The sequence below is a fragment of the Mytilus trossulus genome, chromosome 10 (genome assembly GCF_036588685.1).
Source record: "Mytilus trossulus isolate FHL-02 chromosome 10, PNRI_Mtr1.1.1.hap1, whole genome shotgun sequence".
NCBI classification, from domain to species: domain Eukaryota; kingdom Metazoa; phylum Mollusca; class Bivalvia; order Mytilida; family Mytilidae; genus Mytilus; species Mytilus trossulus.
Genome location: NC_086382.1, coordinates 76,788,711 through 76,810,360, shown reverse-complemented (window position 1 = coordinate 76,810,360; position 21,650 = coordinate 76,788,711). Strand labels below are relative to the sequence as shown.

General features: G+C 31.3%; 2 protein-coding genes across 2 annotated transcripts; both read left to right on the top strand.

Annotated features, from left to right (window-relative positions):
• The first annotated feature begins 7,432 nt into the window (after nucleotides 1-7,432).
• On the top strand, nucleotides 7,433-11,286 carry LOC134688193 (uncharacterized). The gene is made up of 4 exons (XM_063548664.1): nucleotides 7,433-7,544; nucleotides 9,727-9,834; nucleotides 10,304-10,451; nucleotides 11,192-11,286. The coding sequence occupies exons 1-4, from the start codon at nucleotides 7,494-7,496 to the stop codon at nucleotides 11,284-11,286; spliced, it is 402 nt and encodes a 133-aa protein (XP_063404734.1). The 5' UTR covers nucleotides 7,433-7,493.
• A 178-nt stretch (nucleotides 11,287-11,464) lies between these two features.
• On the top strand, nucleotides 11,465-15,922 carry LOC134688587 (mitogen-activated protein kinase kinase kinase 1-like). Its single transcript, XM_063549395.1, has 5 exons — nucleotides 11,465-11,548; nucleotides 12,289-12,425; nucleotides 13,319-13,459; nucleotides 14,424-14,513; nucleotides 15,529-15,922. Exons 1-5 carry the CDS (start codon nucleotides 11,488-11,490, stop codon nucleotides 15,595-15,597), a joined length of 498 nt encoding a protein of 165 aa, XP_063405465.1. The 5' UTR covers nucleotides 11,465-11,487; the 3' UTR covers nucleotides 15,598-15,922.
• Nucleotides 15,923-21,650: the final 5,728 nt, after the last annotated feature.

Sequence of the window (21,650 nt, the reverse complement as noted above, 5' to 3'; positions counted from 1 at the left end):
TGGGTTTAGATTATTGTCTAGCATTGAAATATATATATAGTCATATACATGATATAGATGCATTGCTATGATAAATTTGTGGTGTTAGTTTCCTGGCACTGTTTCTTTATTTGTTTCCCTCTTTTTCAGTGATACAGCCCAGAATAACATCAGACACTGTAGAGAAATCATCCAGGTGTAGGGATGTACATTGTAGTTTTAAATTCTGTTTAAAGGTAACTTTTATGGTAGTTTTATAGCTGTTTCAATGTCCTTTAATAGAATAGTTTGGGATTTTTTTCTCCATTTTTCCAAACATTTTTAGCAAAATTATTGAAAGAAAAACCCTATTCATGCTATTTGTGTAATCAGCTCCAGCCATCAAGGCCATGCACAGTTTATGATCACACCTATTGAAGTTATACATCTCCAACTATATATAGTCATTTTGAAATGTATGAAAATATGTATGATGTTTTTAAAGTGTTTAGTATTGACAATCTTCAACATTCTGTTGCAACCTACCATTTTGCGTCTCTGTTGCTTTTCTATTAACTGACTTAGCATAATACAGTCTGAAATTTGTACCCTATGCTTATAACCAGAACATAGCATAATACAGTCTGAAATTTGTACCCTATGCTTATAACCAGAACATAAATCATCATTATGATTGTTTACCATTCATAAGTTATGTCCCTTTATAAATGTAAAAATTGACAAAATTTGCTGTGATGGCTTCTCTTTAACTGTTTTCTAGTTACCCCATTACTGTTTGTTATTGAATATTGAGAGCACTCAAAACCATGGAGCAGTCTCTAATGAAAGTATACAGAAACAAGATAAACCAAAGTTTCAAAGGAAAAAAATCAGTCATGCTCTGGCATATTTACAAGCTAGTTAACAGTGTTCCAGACACACATTCTTCCATTACTTTAACCAGCTGTTCTCGTTTGAATTGTTTTATATTTGTCATTTCTTGGCCTCTTATAGCTTGGGATCCTGTTTGGTTTATGCTCATTGTTGAAGGCTGTATGGTTACTGTTAGTTATTAATTTGTATGTCATGTAGTCACTGGTGGAGAGTTAATTCATTGATAATTGTACCACATCTCTTACTTTTTTATATCGAGTGTACTGTGAAGGGTGTTTGATATTGTATTATGATAAACAAAAAAAAATAAAAAAGCAACATATAGATACACGGGTTATTTTAAAGTGTGTACATCATTTTTTATGTTATTTCAAATAGACTGTTAAAATATAATTCAATTCTAAGTTCTATTTTAAACCTGAGTTAATCATGAAAAAACGTTATTAGCGTCACGGTCACATGACTAAATTATGTCTATGAGCTAATTATTGTTACAGTTACATACAGTTTACATTTAACATCAACATCAGAATGTTTTTATCTTGTCTTGTTTTGTTTTTGTTGAATGTTAAGATATTTAAAGAAAACTTATTTAACATCCAATAATGTTCATTTTGTACAGCCTTCCAATGTCAGAACTGTCTTCATATGACCATGTATAACATCCTATATACAACACTGCAAAGGGTCCTTCCATTGTTATGGCCAGGGATTTTGGATATTCTATACCTATGTCTTTGGTATTATAGGTGGTCAGTAGTTGACCAGTGTTGTCCAGTATATGTAGTGTATGACTGCTATAATCAGTTACAATAACATTGTCCATTGGTGTGGTTATAACAGACAGAGGATTGAATGAATTGTGCCTGTTTATAGAAGGAGGTCCTGTATAATTATTGATGACAGCTCCTTTACATAACACAAATACTCTTGGATTAGAATATGGCTGGGCCACAAACATATTACCGTTCAGGGTACTGGTTATAGACAGAATATTTCCATCAAATATAACTTTCTTGTATTCATCCTTTTCATACCTTGTCAGATGTTTACCATCTGTATCCATAACAACAACCACATTATCTCCACCTACTATCACTCTGCCATCTTTAGTCACATGTACACTTTTGATATAAGACAGTTCTACAAAGTATATAGAATCAGACACTTTATTGGATCCCGCCTTGATCTGCTTCAGTCTTGATCCCACTGTTATGCCTGTAGCCAGTAGGATATCATTGTTAGGAGTAACAGCTACATCCCAAACCAACAGATTAAAACTGGATATGACTTTTACTATATCTCCTACTAGTTTAACATTCTGTAGGGCTGTATATGATGTGAAGAGGTGGAAACCTTTCTTCTCATTTCCATCACCAATCCATAATGAACCATCCAGGGATACTGCCAACACATTTATGTTCTCAATTTTGGTCTTGTATTCTTTAATGTTAATTAGTTTAACATTAGTTGGAGAACTGCTTACTCTTGCTTTTGGCTGACCAGATGTGGATCCCATTTCCTTGCCTAGTTGGCCTATTTCCTTAATGTCAATGATTCTATGGACTTTTTCTGACTTGAATTTAGAATGTACTTTATCCTTACATTTACTACACATCAATAAGTCACAGTCCAGACACTTCCATTTTACTTTAGGGTCTCCTTCACACAACTGACATTGTATAGGACATTGTCCTTGTGGACGAGACATGGCCATATTTAGAAAAAAATAATTCACACAGTTCTCTTTTCTAAACTGTTATTCAGTAATAACGTACAACATATATGAGATAAGAAGATTATTGATTATATTACAGTAAATCCACTACATCCAAAAAACTTATCAAAGATGGAATTTAACTGTTTACCTTTTACAGGTTTTCTAATGTATTCATATCGACCGGTTACCTACAATAATTATAGAATCATGAATTTAGTTTAGTCATGGTTTGTATGTAGTTAAAAAATTACTGGAGGGCATATTAGATGATTCTCCTTTAAAACTAAGACCATAATTTCAGTCTGTGATTCTGTGGTGAAAAATTTTCAGTCATCAATAGTTTTGTCAAACCTTCAAGGAAATTTAGACAGTAGCTTGTTTATGACAATAAAACAGTTTCCAGAGCCAAATTTTTAAATATATTTATTTTCATTTTTAGTGTAAACAATATTTTTATTATGGTAAATACAAGTATAAATTATAAACACATACACAATAAGGATCCATTTTTACGTACTTTACTGATAAATTGACTTAGATTTTTTTCAACATGTACAGTAAACAAAAATATTCAGTCTGGTTTTACATAGTCAAGCAGAGCAATAAAAAGCTGAAATTTGCCGTCCAAATTGGACCTATTGATCTGACAAAGTTTAGTTTATACATTCATATGCCTATAGAAACTTTATTTTTTTTGTTTATAAATGTAACGTGTATTCCTAATATTACATTTTACTTCCGTAAGTATATCTAGTTAAATTCCTTTAAAAAATCTGAAAGCAATGAACTACATGTGTAAGGATGCCAATAACAACTTTGAGGACATTTTTTTGTTAATTATGAAATTTTAGATATACCTTTAATATGTATATTTCTTTTGTTTCTGCTAATTATCCATTCAAAATCTCGTTTTTGAATGGGGCTATCTTCTCTCTCTGGTATTAGGGTCAGATCCATGAATAATGTTAGGAAAAAAAGGGGGGGGGGCGAATTTAAAAGATTATTTTGTTTAAATTTACATTAAATTGGCAAGAAATAGGAAATTTATTTTGAAAATGAAACTACCTATATTCCAATTGGATGTTTCTTTGTTGGTAATGAGCATAGAGACCAAGTTCTCTAAAATTGATTAAATTTTTCGATTTTGAGAAAAGTCCTGTGAAATTCATGTAAAATATTTCAAAATGCGAGTTTAAATTATTGCGTTTACAACACAGTTGCATTTTCCCCATTATCATGATTATAAAAACCTTGCATTAATTTCTGAATTTACAGTATATGGATACTTGACCTTCCCATGCATAAAACAAGTGCCTGAAGTCTGTAGGCATCCTACATTTCTGTAACCTTTTTAAACGTTATGTTTTGAATAGTTTAAAAATCATGTGTAAAAATAAAGTGTAATTTTAAATATGTGACCCGGTTTTGTTGTTACGCCCCATTTGTGGGTATTATGTTTTCAAGTCGGTGTGTTCGTTTGTCCGTGCATATGTTTGTCTGTTCGACCGATCATCCTTGTGTCCCGCCCACTTCAGGTTAAAGTTTTTCAGTCAAGGTAGTTTAATCTGACATCAGACTCAGACTTCTTTTAAACCAAGTTTTACTGTGCATATTGTTGTGTGTTTGATTTTTTCCATTTTTGGCTAGAGGTAAAGGGAGAGGGGGTTTGAGATCTAAAAAAAAACATGTTTAAGCCGGCCGATTTGCGCCTGTTACAATTTAGAATTCTCTGGTCTTTGTTAGTAATGCAAATTTTGGCCTCCATGTACTAAAAACACATTCTTGTTTTCAACTATTTTGATGTAAATATAATGAATATTGTCATGATAATCAAAGACCAAGCCATACGACACTAAGATTAGTGAAGGGGAAAGATAAACTAGTTACAGTGACAAGAACTATTAATAAAACAAATAATGTAATATATAAAGAATATAATTTTTTTTTTAGGAATGCAGATTCTTTTGAGATAGTAGCATGTACCAGTTTTGTGATGCTATAGAATGATATGGTTATAAATCTGGAAGTCTGAAATAGATAATACAAATATGATGAATTTCGAAAAGTCAACCCTTACTATCCTCTACATATGCATGATATGTCTAGAGGGGGTGGGATTGGGGTGTTCTTCCATACTTAATTGATAGGGGTGTCGCTGTTTTGTTACCTCACTCTGTTTTACATTAAAAAAAAATATATACCTTTTCATGTATTGCGTAGGAAAACAAGTTACCTTTTCCCATTTTGATTTGGTTTCATTTGGTTTAATGTAAAAGAGTAATACTTAAAAGTGTCAAAAGAGAAAAAAATGGATGGTTAATAGGTTAATCAAAACACAGCAAGAACACCAAACAAGTTGACAGTCAAAGAAGTTATGGGAACTTTATTGTACTCATCATATATATCTGTTAGTTTTCTTAACTTTTCACGTATCTTAAGTTTAAAAAGGTGAACTATTCCAGAGGCACGTCCTATCACCTTGTAAACAGAAGTGCCCCCTCCAACCCCTACCTGAAACATAACTACTGTAAAGGAAATACACTGACATTTAAAAACACCTTTTAATGCATGTGTCTATCTATTTATTTTAGATAATTAATTTTAAGATTTCTTAGCGCTAAATATTTGTTCTTGACTTTTTATTATTCTTTTTGTTGCTGATAAGTGATACCCCAACTAGCACTAGATGCACAATCTGTATATATCAGCAATACCCAGTGTCTTGTTTTGTTAGTTGATGTTTCAATATTGCTTTTCCCCGTAACATTTACTTTGGAGTTTGTTACTTTTGACAATTTGCATGTTAAATGCGTTTCTGTTGCAAAATATTTAAAACTAAATCTTGTAAAATAGAAAACAAATTGCGGTTGCCATGGGCACAGATGTGTTGCTAGGGAGAAATAACAGTGCATTTGGCAAAAATGTGCATTTGATCATGTAATATTTAAATAGTATACAAATGTAAAGTTCACTACATGCTAAACAGGTTTAATTTCAATTATAGATATATTAAAGCTGTATTATAATCATGTTTTCTGACTTTAACTCCGCCATTATATTGGTTGCTAGGCAACATAATAAACAAGCTAGACCCAAAATTAAATTATTTTCAGAAGGTCTATGGTATAGACTTACAACATGACAAATTAAATGAAATTTGGGTGTGGGGCCAAAAATGGCCCTTATAGCCCCTAGTCCTTTGTTACACATTAATTATTTTTTCAATCTTCAGAGAGTTTTACAAAACTTTGACAGAAGCCTTTTACTGATTTAGAGACATACATGTGACAGAGTTATTAAGTCATAACTGGAGAATTGAATTTTTGGAGCTGGAGTTTCGGTCCCATAATTGGAGATTTTTCATTGACAAACTTATCACTGAATTCCGTGTTCATTTTCAATAACTAATCAAAGAGTTTAAATTGAACGAATATTCAACTGGTGACCAAACAACACTGATAATTAACTTGTGCACTACGCGCATTCACAAATTAAAGTGTTGTTAGGTCATGCATTGAATATTTTTCTCTCTTTGAAATATGTTATGAGTGCCAATGAGACAATTCTCCATCCAAGTAACAATTTATAAAAGTAAACAGTTATAGGTCTAGGTACGGCCTACAACACAAAGCCTTGGCTCACACCAAACATTTGCCAAACATACATGCATGGTTGCATGGTTGAAAAAGTTATTTGAAAAGTATACTTTACTTCAAAGACCTTAAGAGAGGTTGTGTGCTTCATTTGGTGTTGAGTATAGTTACATATACATTGTGATATACTGCTATCTGAAACTCAGTAAACTTTACATGCTTTACTATTTTCTAGAACGTGAAATAACTCTGTGTTTACAAAAACCAGGTAACTGCAAACCTGTCTCATGTGATTATTCTTTTCAGGTAAGAGAAGGTTTTATAGGTCTGAATCATACTCTGGATGGACAATGGCCATATGGATGCTGCCCTGATGTCAATGATTTATGTCATAGTCTGGGTAAACATTCAACAGCACCGTGTGATGAGCTCAAGTGTGCAGTAAAATGGTGTTACTTCCTGTCTGCCGAGTAAGTATCCACGGTAACAGCATCATATGGTACCTTAAAATTTCCGCCAATCTTCTTCTTTTGTAATTCTCTCCTTTTATGGAGCACACGGATGAGATCGATGATTTTATTAAAAGTTTATGTACATATGATATTATAACACATTTTAAAATCCTTTGTAAAATATGAATGAACATTGTCCTACACCATAATATTTGAATATCCAATTTAATTAAAAATAGAAGATGTTGTATGACTGCCAAAGAGACAACTCTCTGCAAGAGACCAAATGACATAGAAATTAACACTTCAGTTACAATATAGCATCAGTCATAAACATTTCAGTACAATTTACCATCAATTTTGGTTGAGAGATTATTTGTTAAAAGAGCCCCCTTGGGTGGGGTTAACAGAATAGAGGATAATGACCAAAAGGCTCAAAGAATAGAGAATAATGGCATTTAAAATTGTTTTTTCTACACCAGAAAAATACAATTCTCAAAATTAGCACCCAAGGAATGATAATGAATCCACAGAAAGTAAAATTTTATGGCCTTTCTTAGCAAATAAAACAGTTTTGAAAGTGTTAAAGGTCACAGATATGTCAAATGAGACATCAGGTTGTAAAGACAGATATGTCAAATGAGACACCAGGTTGTAAAGACAGATTTGTCAAATGAGACACCAGGTTGTAAAGACAGATTTGTCAAATGAGACACCAGGTTGTACAGATATGTCAAATGAGACACCAGGTTGTAAAGACAGATTTGATCATGTTAGAGCAACATGATTGCAATATATTTTCTTTGAAGGTTTTCTGACCAGCCAAGAGGAGAGTTTGTATACAGAGCTCTGAAGAGATATTATGATACCCCAGTAATGTCAGCTACTGTATTTCCTCCAAATCTTAAACCTCATAAGTTCTACAAGGTAAGATATATCTTGCCCAACAGATATCATTATACCCTATACAATTTTTGTACTGAGTATTATTATCTTTTTTTTTTTTTTTTTTATTCAACAATTATTGCTTGCTGTTAACAATTGACTCCACTAGTCCAGCCTTCTAGTGAAGGGTACCTACATTTCAATATTATTTCTCTCTGTGTAACAATAATAAAGTACAATTTATCTAGATTATAGTATATAAATTTCATTTTCAACCGTAAAATAAATAAGTATATATGAAATTCTAATTTATCAATATGTATATCTAGTTTGTTTAGAAAGAAAAAGTTTCCGGAAATAATTCACACTTGTCATTATCGATTTTCTATTATTGTATTGATATCTCTTCCTGGTTTGGAATTACCAGTTTTAATAATGATTTATGATTAATATAAGCAATTCACAGGTATGTATAAACAAATATTACAATATATGTGTATCGATTCTGATAAAAATAGAATGTAATTTATTTTTTTCCCCTTTTTTTTAACGAAAAAACAAAAAGTGGAGAGCAATACCGTTATCTCCACGCTTATCAGTGAAAGGTGAAATTATTTCTCTAAATCAGTTCCGGAGTATTATTATCAGGTATTAAGATTTTGACCCTTCTGTCTGTCTGTAGTGTACCTTCCCAAGGTTTTCATTCTCTTACTTTAGTTTGCTTCAACCAAATTTATGAAACTTATGTACAATGCTTATTAACACAAAAGACAAATCAAGTAGGTTCGATAAGGCCCTAAAATGGCCCTCTGAGCATCACTGATGAGTCTTATGTAGATGAAACATGCGTCTGGCGTATATACAAAATTTAGTCCTGGTATCTATGATGAGTTTTTTTTTAACCTTAAATTTTCAATTCAGGATTTATTGACCAATATCACAATGAATCATAGCTAATACATAGACTAGATAGGAATTAAGCCTTTTTGTTGAAAATTTACGTTCCTGCTTTTTACTGATGACGTCACAAACAGTACTCAATTTTATTTTCCACAAAAAAATCAATGAAAATTTTTGCATTGATTATTGGACAAGTAAAATGGAGCACATACGTTGACAAAAAAGATCTTTGAACACAATGTTTGAAATGACATTATGCATGTTTAACTTGAATATTTAGTTTGTCAAACCCTGTGCTCTATATTTCCTGGTTTTTGGAAAGTTTGCTATAGCTTGCTATAGCAATAAACTTTCTTAAGGCATCGGCCTAACCTGAAAAGAGACAGACTAACTTACTTTAGGAAATGTGTCCTACTTCTAGATAATGTAGTACTGGTGTTTGAAAACTAATAATAGAAAGATGCTTTTGGAATTTTGAGCTCTTCTATTTTAATAGCATACAGCTTGAATAAAAATGTACTGAATTTTCATCGATAAATCAAATAATTCAACTTCATTTGAAAGACGAACAAACACTACTTCGGGGATCTACGCTACGCAGAAAGTAATTTATTTCCTTGAAATTCAGCCAATTTTGTAAAATTACCTGTTTTGGATGTAGAAATCAACGCTTAAGAATAAAATATTGACACAAATAGTTCTATTTTACTTTCTCCCATGTCTTTAAGACAAATTAAAACATATTTTATCTTATATCATTCAATTTTATAATCAGGGCCATTTGGCCCTTACCGAACTTACTCCTTTTGGATAGAGTAATTTTTAATATTCTTCAGTTATGTCCTTTTATAACTTTATATGATATGCAAGCTAGTGCATCATCTGTGTCCCATCAACACATTTTTCATTAATTGTGATAAGAACTACACATATTACCAATCTTATTATCAGGGCAAAAAATCTGGAATGACTAAAATCTATGGAATTGGAATATATTAGAAACCTATGATGATGATGCTGATAACAGCAGCAATAAGTCTCATACTTCCTTCAACAATGAACAAACCTAGTATTGATTGATTGGTGTTTTGAACCACTGAACTTCAGTTTGACTGGCAATCCTAATCAATTAAGATTGGAGTGGAGTTCACCTGCCTCTTGTTAGGTTCCACCTTACAACCTCAGGATTGACAGGCTAGTGATAAAGTAGTTTGACTACTTAGCTCGCTGGCTTCTAAGGCCCTATATACCTACTAAATAATATATTAAAGAATCTTTCCCTAATAAAAACCAACTTGTAACTTTTCTTTCTTTGATTTTACAGTTAGATGAACACTACAGAAGAGATCATGCTAAATATGGTGAAACCATGACAACCTTTGGTGACTTTGGCAACGTGTACATGATGGATGATTTAACAGTTATTAAAAAGGTTATTAAATAAAATGATCTGAATTAAAATTGTTCATAAAAATGGATATTTTAGCTAGAAAATAACAAGCATGCAGCTAATACAACCTCACATGTATTTGCCATATAATATAGATTGATTTTTAAAAATTTTCTGTTCATACTATAGTTTGTTATTCCTCTGCCCAAACTTAGAGGGGGGATAGGAAGGGTCCTGATCCTGAAATCCCAGGCTTAAAAACATGAAATACTAAAATCCTGGGCTTAAAAATACGGAATCCAGAGTTCCCGAAATTCGAAAAAGAATCCCCAGATCTGGAAAGTGTCAATCCCAAAATCTCAAGCTTAATAACACCCGATCCCGAAGTCCCGATAAAGGTCCTATCCCCCCTCAACTAACAGATAAAATTTTACAGTCTTTTCAATCAACAGGTAGAATGATTTTCATAAAATGATAATCAAAACATAAAAAAATTGAACATATTTTGTAGGTAAAATTCCAGAACTATGATTTTGACATTGACAATACAGTATATAAGAAATTGTTCAACAGACAACATAAACACATTGTAGATCATATGTGGGCAGCTGTCTACAATGATATAGAGGAAATTCATATCTGTACCACATTCTTTAGAGGTAGGCAACATATTGTCACATTCAGTGTACAGTTAGGAAGGACATATATACATTAAGTTTTAGTTTGGCAATATATCGACCACATTCTTTAGAACTAAGTATTTTTTCATGTTCAATTCTCCAATTTTCGTTCAAAATTTGATTGTGTTTTAACATAATTATATTTGGGTCATCATTAAAGGCGTGAGGAAGTTCATTGATAATTGGATAATTTCAAACAAATGGAAACAAGTTGTTGATACATATAGAATGATAGCATTATCAGCAAGAAAATATCAAGCGAGCCCTTTAGAGTAGGCTGATATACAAGCTGATGAAGTCAGTATCAAAAATAAAATGCAATTATTCCATCAGAAATTTGTCTTGAAAAAGGTTGATTTTTTTTAAGAGGGGGGTGGGTGTTGAGAGATTATGAAATAAAATATCAAGCAATTAAAAAAATATTTTACTCATCCAAAATGATGTGATAATTGTATATACACAGTTGTATGAATGTGTATAATTAATTATTGCGGATGGACATGAACATATGTTATTGCCTAATATTGTTGAGTATCAATTCCTGTTCATAATCTTAACAAATATTAAGCATTTTGAAAAATCAAAGTAAAATTGGACAAATTGCTGATAAAGTTAAACATTACACTAAAAAAAAATGTTAACAAATGTTTGTAATTAAGGTAAGAGATGATTAAGTAAAGCAAGTCTTGATGGTAACTTAAACTGTGTTTCTATTACAGGAGGCACATTAGAAGATTTACTGCAGAGTAGAATGTTATTAAACCCTGTAATTGTACCTTCTACAAATACTAGATGCTGTAATTTATCTACATGATAAATGTGGAATTATCTATTTATATTGGACTAGTAAGTTATATGTAGGTCGCAGTGACTGTTATAGTACAAGAATACCTTTTACAAATGCTAGATGCTGTTATTTATCTACATGATAAATGAGGAATTATATATTTATATTGGACTAGTAAGTTATATGTAGGTCGCAGTGACTGTTATTGTACAAGAATACCTTCTACAAATGCTAGATGCTGTTATTTATCTACATGATAAATGTGGAATTATCTATTTATATTGGACTAGTAAGTTATATGTAGGTCGCAGTGACTGTTATTGTACAAGAATACCTTCTACACATGCTAGATGCTGTTATTTATCTACATGATAAATGTGGAATTAACTATTTGTATTGGACTAGTAAGTTATATGTAGGTAGCAGTGACTGTTATAGTACCGTTTACAAATACTAGAAGCTGTTATTTATCTTCATGAGAGGCAAAAGACACCAAAGGGACATTCATACTCATCAGTCAAAAAACACCATGGAAAAAGACACCAAAGGGACATTCATACTCATCAGTCAAAAAACACCATGGAAAAAGACACCAAAGGGACATTCATACTCATCAGTCAAAAAACAGCATGGAAAAAGACACCAAAGGGACATTCATACTCATCACTCAAAAAACACCATGGAAAAAGACACCAAAGGGACATTCATACTCATCAGTCAAAAAACACCATGGAAAAAGACACCAAAGGGACATTCATACTCATCAGTCAAAAAACACCATGCAAAAGAGAAAAATGGAAGAAGACAAACAACAATACACAAAACACAACATAAAAATTAATCACTGAGTAACAAGAAACCAAACAAAAATTGGGGTGATTGAAAGTGCACTGGAAGGGTGAGCTGATCCTGCTCCACTTAGGGCTCCTGTTGTGTGTAAAATTAGTGGAGAACAGTTATACCAATGCTTTTCAAACTTTGTTTAATACATGATGACTTTTGTATTTCTAAAACCTTTTTTTATTTCAGCTTCCAATATGTTGTTCCTTGACCCCATCAGAAAGCATATCCTGATATCAAACTTGTCTCTCTCTGTACCCAGTAATACAGACTTTGATGTTGGTTATATCAAGCAGTCTTTGCCCCCATGTCTGACACCCCCAGAGGTTAGTCTATATTATTGTTTTATTACTTGTCTCTCTCTGTACCCAGTAAATCAGACTTTGATGTTGGATATATCAAGCAGTCTTTGCCCCCATGTCTTACACCCCCAGAGGTTTGTCTATATTATTGTTTTGTTTCATCAGCATAAAACATTGAAGAAATAGCATGTTTATTTAAGCGTATTTTCGTGAGGTAAAAAATGAATAATGAAATAACATAGTTAGTTCAAACATATTTATAGTGGATTTGGGAAACAAGTTATTGCAACTTTATTAAATCCTTTCCGCTTTGTGGGTGCAAGTGCTGCCATATAGCTGCATTAGTCTGCTCTTTTTCGAAATCCAGAAGTGTGTGCTTTACATGCAAGAGATATGTCTCTCTCTCAACACTGGTCAGCAATTTATTGTCTCTTTCTGCATGGACTATCATCGTTTCCTCAAGACCATACTCGCAAATGATGTCAAGGGAGAGCCAAAAATTCAGTCCCTGAAATTTTCTCTCCTGACCGGGGATAAACCCAGGAACATTTGTAAGTAGTCCGATGCAGTAACCATGCCACTACACCACGGCTTACATGTTAGAACATTACGATGTATGATCTTCAAAAATATGCCATTGAAGTTAGTATTTTAATTAACACCCCTGAAATTGAAGGTTAGATACAACTTAAATATCAGCAGACATGAAACAAAATGGGTATACATATTGATTGATTTAATTGATAGAAGTCTGAAAAGTTTAGTTGATTAACGGTATTTTCAACGCTGTTGTGCATTTCTTTGTGGTGACGAGTTTTTGTTATTGGAGGAAGCTGGAGTGACGAAACATGACCTTTGTAAGGAAACCTGACTTTTTATTATAGATACTGAATGAAATCTTTATATATTTTTAATAGATAATGAATGGAGATGACAGCTTAAAGTTAACTGGAGTGACAGACTGTTGGGGATTAGGTTGTATGACATTGGAAATGTTAATAGGAAAACAGATGTGGTATAATGAAAGACATTACCAGAAAACTAAACTTATAGAAAAGGTAAGTAACCATAGCAACGTCAGGGTACAAAACTGTTTGGGCTTAGATGTACAAAAAAATGTATGACATTAGAAATGTTGATAGAAAAACAGTTTTGGTATATTGAGAACTTCATGGATATGTTACCATAGAGATTGTTGGGTAAGAAGGAGGGTTAGGATGTTAGAAATAATGTTGGGATATATTTAGTATAAAGGAAAGGGTCAAAAGATAGTCGAAAGTCTGAGAATCATTAGTCCTCTATTGTCATTGAAACAATGGAGTGTGACTGTGAGAGGTCAGGTTTTCCTCTGGTGCTACCATCAGAAATTAATAAATGTCTTCGATCAGAAATACTTTGTATGTAATGCTGATGTGAGTATGTAAGAGAGACACAGACAAATAAAATGTCTAAAAGTCTGACTAGGAAATAAAAATCATCCATCTTGAAAAAATTATAAACATACTACATACTTTATAGCTTTTTGTTCGGTGTGACACAAGGCTCTGTGTTGAAGGCCATACATTGACCTATAATGGTTTACTTTTATAAATTGTTATTTGGATGGAGAGTTGTCTCATTAGAACTCACACCACATGTTCCTATATCTATATACATTAATAGAATGGAATTACTTTCACTATAATTATTGTCACTAGAAGAGGAAAATATAATTAAAGTTTGGATCCTGTTGATATTGGCCAATGACATTAAATGTCAGACAGAAGTGAATCAAAGGAGACGAAAAAACATGTAGATATTAAGAAATTTGCAAACAGTAAAATGAAAAAATAGATAATTTTGTAATCTTGAAAATTCAGCAGATTGGTGTTTTCACAATACATGTGCAATATAACATTTATTGTGATACAATGTTAAAATGATATAACTATCTACTTTAGAGGTGTGTCTTACTAAGGTACTAATACCATAGTTATATCTATCGGCTCATTAATCTCATCATTGTAACTTTAACATTTGCAGATAAAAACTAAAGATATTAGTCCACAACAGTACATTCATAAACACATAATGCCAGGAATTTTCCATTCTGTATTAACTAGATGTTTTGAGGTAAGCCTTTATCTATAGTTGTATTTTCCATTCTGTATTAACTAGATGTTTTGAGGTAAGCCTTTATCTATAGTTGTATTTTCCATTCTGTATTAACTAGATGTTTTGAGGTAAGCCTTTATCTATAGTTGTATTTTCCATTCTGTATTAACTAGATGTTTTGAGGTAAGCCTTTATCTATAGTTGTATTTTCCATTCTGTATTAACTAGATGTTTTGAGGTAAGCCTTTATTCATAGTTGTTAGATTGGTTATATTTAGTTCTGATTTATGATGTTTTAAGACAATCACAGCATACATGGCCAGAAGGTGATGGTTTACTCATTCAGGTTTATATTTATTTTGAAACTATCTGATAAAATCGAGCTTTCAAGTGATATGCTCTCAGTAGGTCCAGTATTATAGTATCTTGTTATCTATTAAAGCTATTGCACCATAACAGAAAACTGTGTACCTTGCATTTTGTTTTGGTCAATACACATTTCATTATCATGTTTATCTACTGAAGGTAGAATATAGAAATTGAAGTTTTAGAGTCGGTTTATACTAACATTTAGTAAAACAGGAACTTAAACAAGTTACAAATTATGTAAAAAGTACAAAGATTATCATAAATAGCAAGGTTCTATAAAGCAATATAAAATGAGAATATATGATATGATTGCCAATATGACAACTCTCCACAAGTGACCAAATGACACAAAAATTAACAGATATAGGTCACTGTATCGTTCGTATATAATAGAGAGCACAATATAGAAGAAGAAGAAGAAATAGTTATTATAGTGCAACCTGAATATACACATAAATACATGTTTTAAAATATCATCCAGCCAAATAGGCTTATGATGCACTTAAATGATGAAATATAATGAAAAGCACACTATATTACACAAACAATGACATAAAGAAAACATACAAACCCTCAACATGATTCTCAACTTTTTAAGTAACTAATATACAACATTCCCCCTGAGTAATATACAATGGAGTATGATTGTTTATTAACTTTGTAGTTTGATGTAAGGAACAGGATTGGTTGTGAAGAATTACAGAATCAACTTAAAAACTGGAAATACAACTAAACAAATGAAAGACAAATGAAATTAAGAACTAAAAAAATGAAAGACAGATGGAATTAAGAACTAAAGAAATGAAAGACAGATGAAATTAAGAACTAAAGTGTAACTTCCAACAAGACCTGGAAATATGTGAACATGTAGCAAACTGTCCCCTGTCTGAACAGTTATTAGTGCCATTAATTGACCGGTGCCATTTCTTAAGTTACTGATTAGAAGTTTATAATATGCAAACTGACCACCAAATATCATGTCTTTTCTTGACAGTTTGTTGAAATTAATATGTGCGCACATGCTATCATCCCAGATATCATTTAAAATGAAATCTGTACTTCATTAATTACAGTAATATATTTTTGACTGATATTTAAATGTTTTAAATATTCACATAAAACATCAATGTAATTTTGGTAAATAGAACAATTTGTGATCACTTAATGTAATTTTGGTATATACTGTAAATTCAGAAATTATTGCGTGCATTTATTATTACGATTTTGTCATTGACAATTGAATGCGATTTGAATTTTTATGATTTTGAGAAAAGCCATGCTTAATTCAGTTAAAATATTACAAAATGTGAGTTTTAACTATTACATTTACAACTTAGTCGCATTATTTGCAATAATAAAAACCTCGCAATAATTTCTGAATTTACAGTAGAACGATTTGTAGCATTTATTTAAAAGTTGTCTCATGATTTTTTGTAGAAATCCATGTTGAACTGTTGTCAGGGTAACAGTTGATAATGTATTGGACTGTTTGTTTATTATTTTGTAATTATTTAATGCTGTACATCAGGGTCGAAACTGGGGTCTTCATTGTTTGTTACTTAGGCCATTTTTCTCCTTTGTTTTGTATTTTAGCACCCTATTCAGACCCTCTGATCAGTGTTATTTATATGTATCATTTTTATATGCTCAGTATAAATGAAACCAGGCATTGTTTATGTTTCAATAAGGCAGCAATTTGACAATACAACACAATAAGAAAGACATCTCAAGGTCACCATATAGTTGTCAGAATTAGATAGATTACTGTACAAAATAATATGAGGCAGGCATTACCTGTGAATGGGGACGAAGTCTGTCTTTTTTTTTAAAAATTCAATCATGTTGATAAAAGAAATGGAAATATCATAATGTTTCCGATATCGGTTCTGTTGTTAGGGATTTAGTTGTGACGTTATTTTCAATGTAAACAAAGAAACGCTGGTATCCAGGTAACGTTTTTTTTCATTTCAAACAATTATTAAAAATGATTGGGTGTTGAATTCCTTCCTATGTTTGTTTATATGTTGATAAATATAGATTTTATTCAAAGTCTCATGCAAACAAGATCAGAAACGGAAGTAGATCTGAAAAAAAAGTTAATGATTTTGAGTTCATTAGTAGAATGAAAAATTCGGGAAATTTTCCCGAAATTTTAGATTTTTTTTATTGATTTGTCTACCGTTATTAGGGACTTCATCCCCATATTAAGTTCTAAATTAATGCAAGACTAGCTATGGGTAAATTTCACACTGACACACAAATTAAACTTTTAGTATTATGTGTGTTCAGTATTTCCTAAAATCACAACAATTTTATCTGTCATTTGTGTTGATTGGCCAGCAATCAAAATAATAAATGCTACACACATATCTGAATTAGCAGATATATAACACATGTTATGAAACAAAATGGATTTTGACAAGAAAGTGAAATATAGTTATCTGTAATCTTCATTTTTGTCAAGCCTATGTCTTTTGTTGCAATAATGAGACATGGCTATCCTACATCCCGTCAACGGCAGCGGCGGTTTCCACAAATATTCACTCTGTGGTTTAATGTTTTTCAAATTTTAAGAAATTTCTTAAACTTCCTGGATTTGAACCAAACTTGGACAGATGCTTATTTATGGTCAAGAGCTAGTATCTAGAAAGAAATTTGTAAAAAATTATTTTCTATTTTTCTGTATTTTACTTATAAATGCACCTAGTTGCCATTACATGCAGTCTTTTTTAAAACAAAGACAGTCTGCAGTTGAAGTTTTTAAAACATGTATAAGTTTCATTAACCATCTTGGATTTTTACCAAACTTGGACAGCAGCTTCTTTTAATCAAAAGATAGTATCTAGAGGATATTTTTAATAATCTTTTCCTAGATTTTTTTTGGGACTAACAGCAAAAGTAGGCTAGACACTGGGTTCCGAGGAACCCTTAAATTTTTTAGAATGAAATGATGATTTTAAAGTGATATATAGTGTTTGAGTAAGTTGTAATTATGAGAAGATATTCTTATGGTATTTCTTTTCTTTTTTATAAAAATACATGTGAAGAGATTATATGTTTCTCTAGATCTTATTTTATTATTTATAGGGCTTTTATGTTTAAATTATTTGGCTTCTGTGTTTTAATGTCATATGAATGTATTTGTACATTATAAGTGTATAGCTGGGTGTTTTTCTCAAAAGCTGTCTATGTTATGCAACTTGTTCATATTTTCTGGTTAATAACATCCTACCGCTGTAAGCCTCTCTTTGAAATTTGATTACTTTTCACCTTTTGTTTATTTTTTTTTAGAAATAACAGTGAAAGTTTCTATTCTGTATTTATTTTCAAAGATATATTGATACAATCTTATAACCTATTTTAATTTATCAAAACATCTGCAGAATACTGCTATTTTTCAGTTTCAGATCCCTTGAAATTTGCTAGTGTTTACAAACATTGTATATATTGCTTGCTTTCTATGTGCCTTTTACCTCTGTTATATGCAATTTTCACCAAACATTTTTCTCACACATATTTCTGGTTTTTAGCACTAAAAGGTTTAAAAACATTAATATGGCATTTTTTTCTTTTTTATAAAGAAATATGTAATTTTAGCTGTAATACTTGCCATTATTTGACATTTACTGGTTTTTTTTAAATTAAAAAAAAAATCTTCTGTGAAACCATTGGTCCAATTGATATGATGTAATCTTTGTCATTATTTTTATGTAAAACCTTTTTTATTGCCATTGTACATGTTTATCGGAATGGTTGATCGACTAATTATCTAATTTAAGAAAGGGATGATTTTTTGAGCACACAGTTTATTTGTATTTATCCGTTTTCATGAAAAGACTTTCATCATTTATATCTTTCACAAATGATATCTGATATGTTCCTTGCATCATAAGTACAATCCCCTTCCCTTTAATGAATTTGACCTACCGAATAAGACTATTTACCGGATTTGGAATCACATAAGCAACACGACGGGTGCCGCATGTGGAGCAGGATCTGCTTACCCTTCTGGAGCACCTGAGATCACCCCTAGTTTAAGGTGGGGTTTGTGTTGTTTATGCTTTAGTTTTCTATGTTGTGTCATGTGTACTATTGTTTTTCTGTTTGTCTTTTTCATTTTTAGCCATGGCGTTGTCAGTTTGTTTTCGATTTATGAGTTTGACTGTCCCTTTGGTATCTTTCGTCCCTCTTTTATAGGAATCCAATGGTTGTATTTGGAGTGTGATAAATTGTTAACAGATGGCAAATCATGTTGTGAAAAATGTTAGTTTTGAATGGTTTAACTGGATAAATAAATTTAAATGAATCTGGTTGGGTTGGGTACAGGTTTGTTTGAATAGACTTTCATCTGACGGAGGAATTCAGTTTTTAGAACTTTACACATAACAAATCACCAGGCCTTATTTTTATCAAAGTTTACAGAATAGTTAGTTAAAAGTAATTTTATTTTTATGTTTACAATTTTTCCATAAAATATACATTGTATCAAGGGAAGTCACTTTGAAATGGGGTAACCATCTGTTAAAAATTACTTATACTCTTCCACTGTATCAATTAAAAACATATAGATAGATTTGAAGCGCCTTCCATTTGTGGCTATTATGTATGAAGCAGCCCTTAAATACCATGTGAGTGATAAAAATACTTCTCAAACTCTATGGAAATTTATCGCTTTCCGAACCCATATAAAAAAAATTAATCAACATGTGGTTGCTGGTGATCTCAAAAGATCATTGGATGATTTTGAGGGTCATGACCTTTTTAGGTAACTGAATGAATCAAAATATGATAACAGGTGTTAATGAAATTGACAACCTCGTGCAATGTGAAAGGCACTCGAAGGGGATTTTCGGTTAACTAAAAAAGAAAATGTCTTTTTAATCATTAGAGAAACAGATTCTTACATAGTTACTCGTGGATTATCGGATTTATCCAATCGAGAGGCGGCTCGGACTTTAAAATTGATAATTTAACTATCTCTATTGGATAAATCCGATAATCCACTGGTATCAATGTAAGAATCTATATTTATATTTTTAGGGTATTTATTGTAAATATATTTGGCGAATGAGTAAATTTTTGATAAAGACTCATGCTAATGCTCTTCAAGTTGTTCCTGCTTTTTCTTCTTAACATGGATGTTATTTATATTGTGATTTATATATTGGAGGTAATAATTGTGTAAGTTATATTGGCGGTTACTATTCTGTTATTGTTATTGCTATTTAGATCTATATGGTTCCATATTGTTCTTTGTTATTTTGTAAAGATTTTATTATGCATACCAGTGCTTTGTCTGCTAAAGATCCTTTTTTTACTAAATGTTTATAATATCATGTGAGTGCCATATTGTCAGTCTGGCAAAAGTTGTTTTCTTCATTTAAGCCTTTATATGAGTTATTTTAAGTTTCCAATATATTTTTAATGTATTGTAGGAGTGCTTTTAAACAGTTTTAAAGAATATAGCTTTCAAATTTTGTAGAAATATTTCCCCCACCCCTACCCCTCAGTATTTGTTTTTGAATTTATAACTGAAGCCTTTCATGATTAGTTTTGTTCTATAGACATAAGGAGATGTGGTATAATTGCAAATTGGACAACTATCCACGAGGAATTGTTAAATTGTCTGTTGATAAATTACAATTAAGTGAATCAGGGTAATAAGTGCTGTAGTAGATGATATAATTTGTGTATTGCACTTCTTAGTGAAAAATTTAGTATTTAAGTTGGTACCTAACACTACAGGGAGATAACTCGGTAAAGTCAGCTAAACGTTTTAATCCATTGTATTGTTATGGAAATATTAAGCTTCTCAATGATCAAAATTAGTGTTTGTCAAACTGCTATTATATATCAAACGAAATATTTCAAAGAAAGTGCGCTTCAAGGTTTTGTAAATTTTTATTTTTTCGTCAAAGGGTCAAAGTATATATTTTGTCCAAATTTTTTGAAAATTAAACGGGCCAAATTAATTTTACTCAAGGTGTTTGGTACCACCTTAAACATTTATATGATAGTATACATAAGTTTTAAATCATCATTTTCATTTGGGCAATGCCATTAAGAAAGATGTGGGAGGATAGTAAGGAAATAACTATACTTAAGGAATGACTGTAATACTTTCTCTGTCTATGGAGATCAAAATATCGTTATTTAATAGGCAGAAAAAATGTAACGGTCATTATTTATAATTTAATTCTAAAAAACATGAATAACCACAGTCACAGTACAAAAGTACGTCTATGAGCTGATAGACAGCACATTGTCAGCCAATCAGAAGATGTGTACCATTATCCAAAAAAAATGTCCTGTCCTACCATCCCACATCTGTTTTAATGGAATAGCCCTTATATATTACATGTGCTGATTATTATGGTTGTTATGTTCAACATGTTGTTTCTCTCATATTCTGTTAATTTACATAAAATAGTTTTTGATGATTTTCATTTTAAAATCACAGTTTTTTTCTTAAAATTATTGAAAAAAATCAGAAAAAGTTAGAGATGTAAAAGTGTTTAATACTTTTCAGAATTTTCCTTTAGCTGACCTTAAAATTTTGTATTAGGTTAACATTTTATCACTTAAATCAAGATATCAGAAAATTGCCTTGAAATTAAAATAATACAGAATCTATTAAATAATTATGTATGGTCGTTTTACTCATAAATCATGAATCTTGAATCCTTATTTTATTGTATTTGCAATGTTTTTGTTATGTTTTATCATTTGTACACTGCCATTCCATTATATGCTAGGTTCAATAAAACAATCTAACAGAAATGTGTT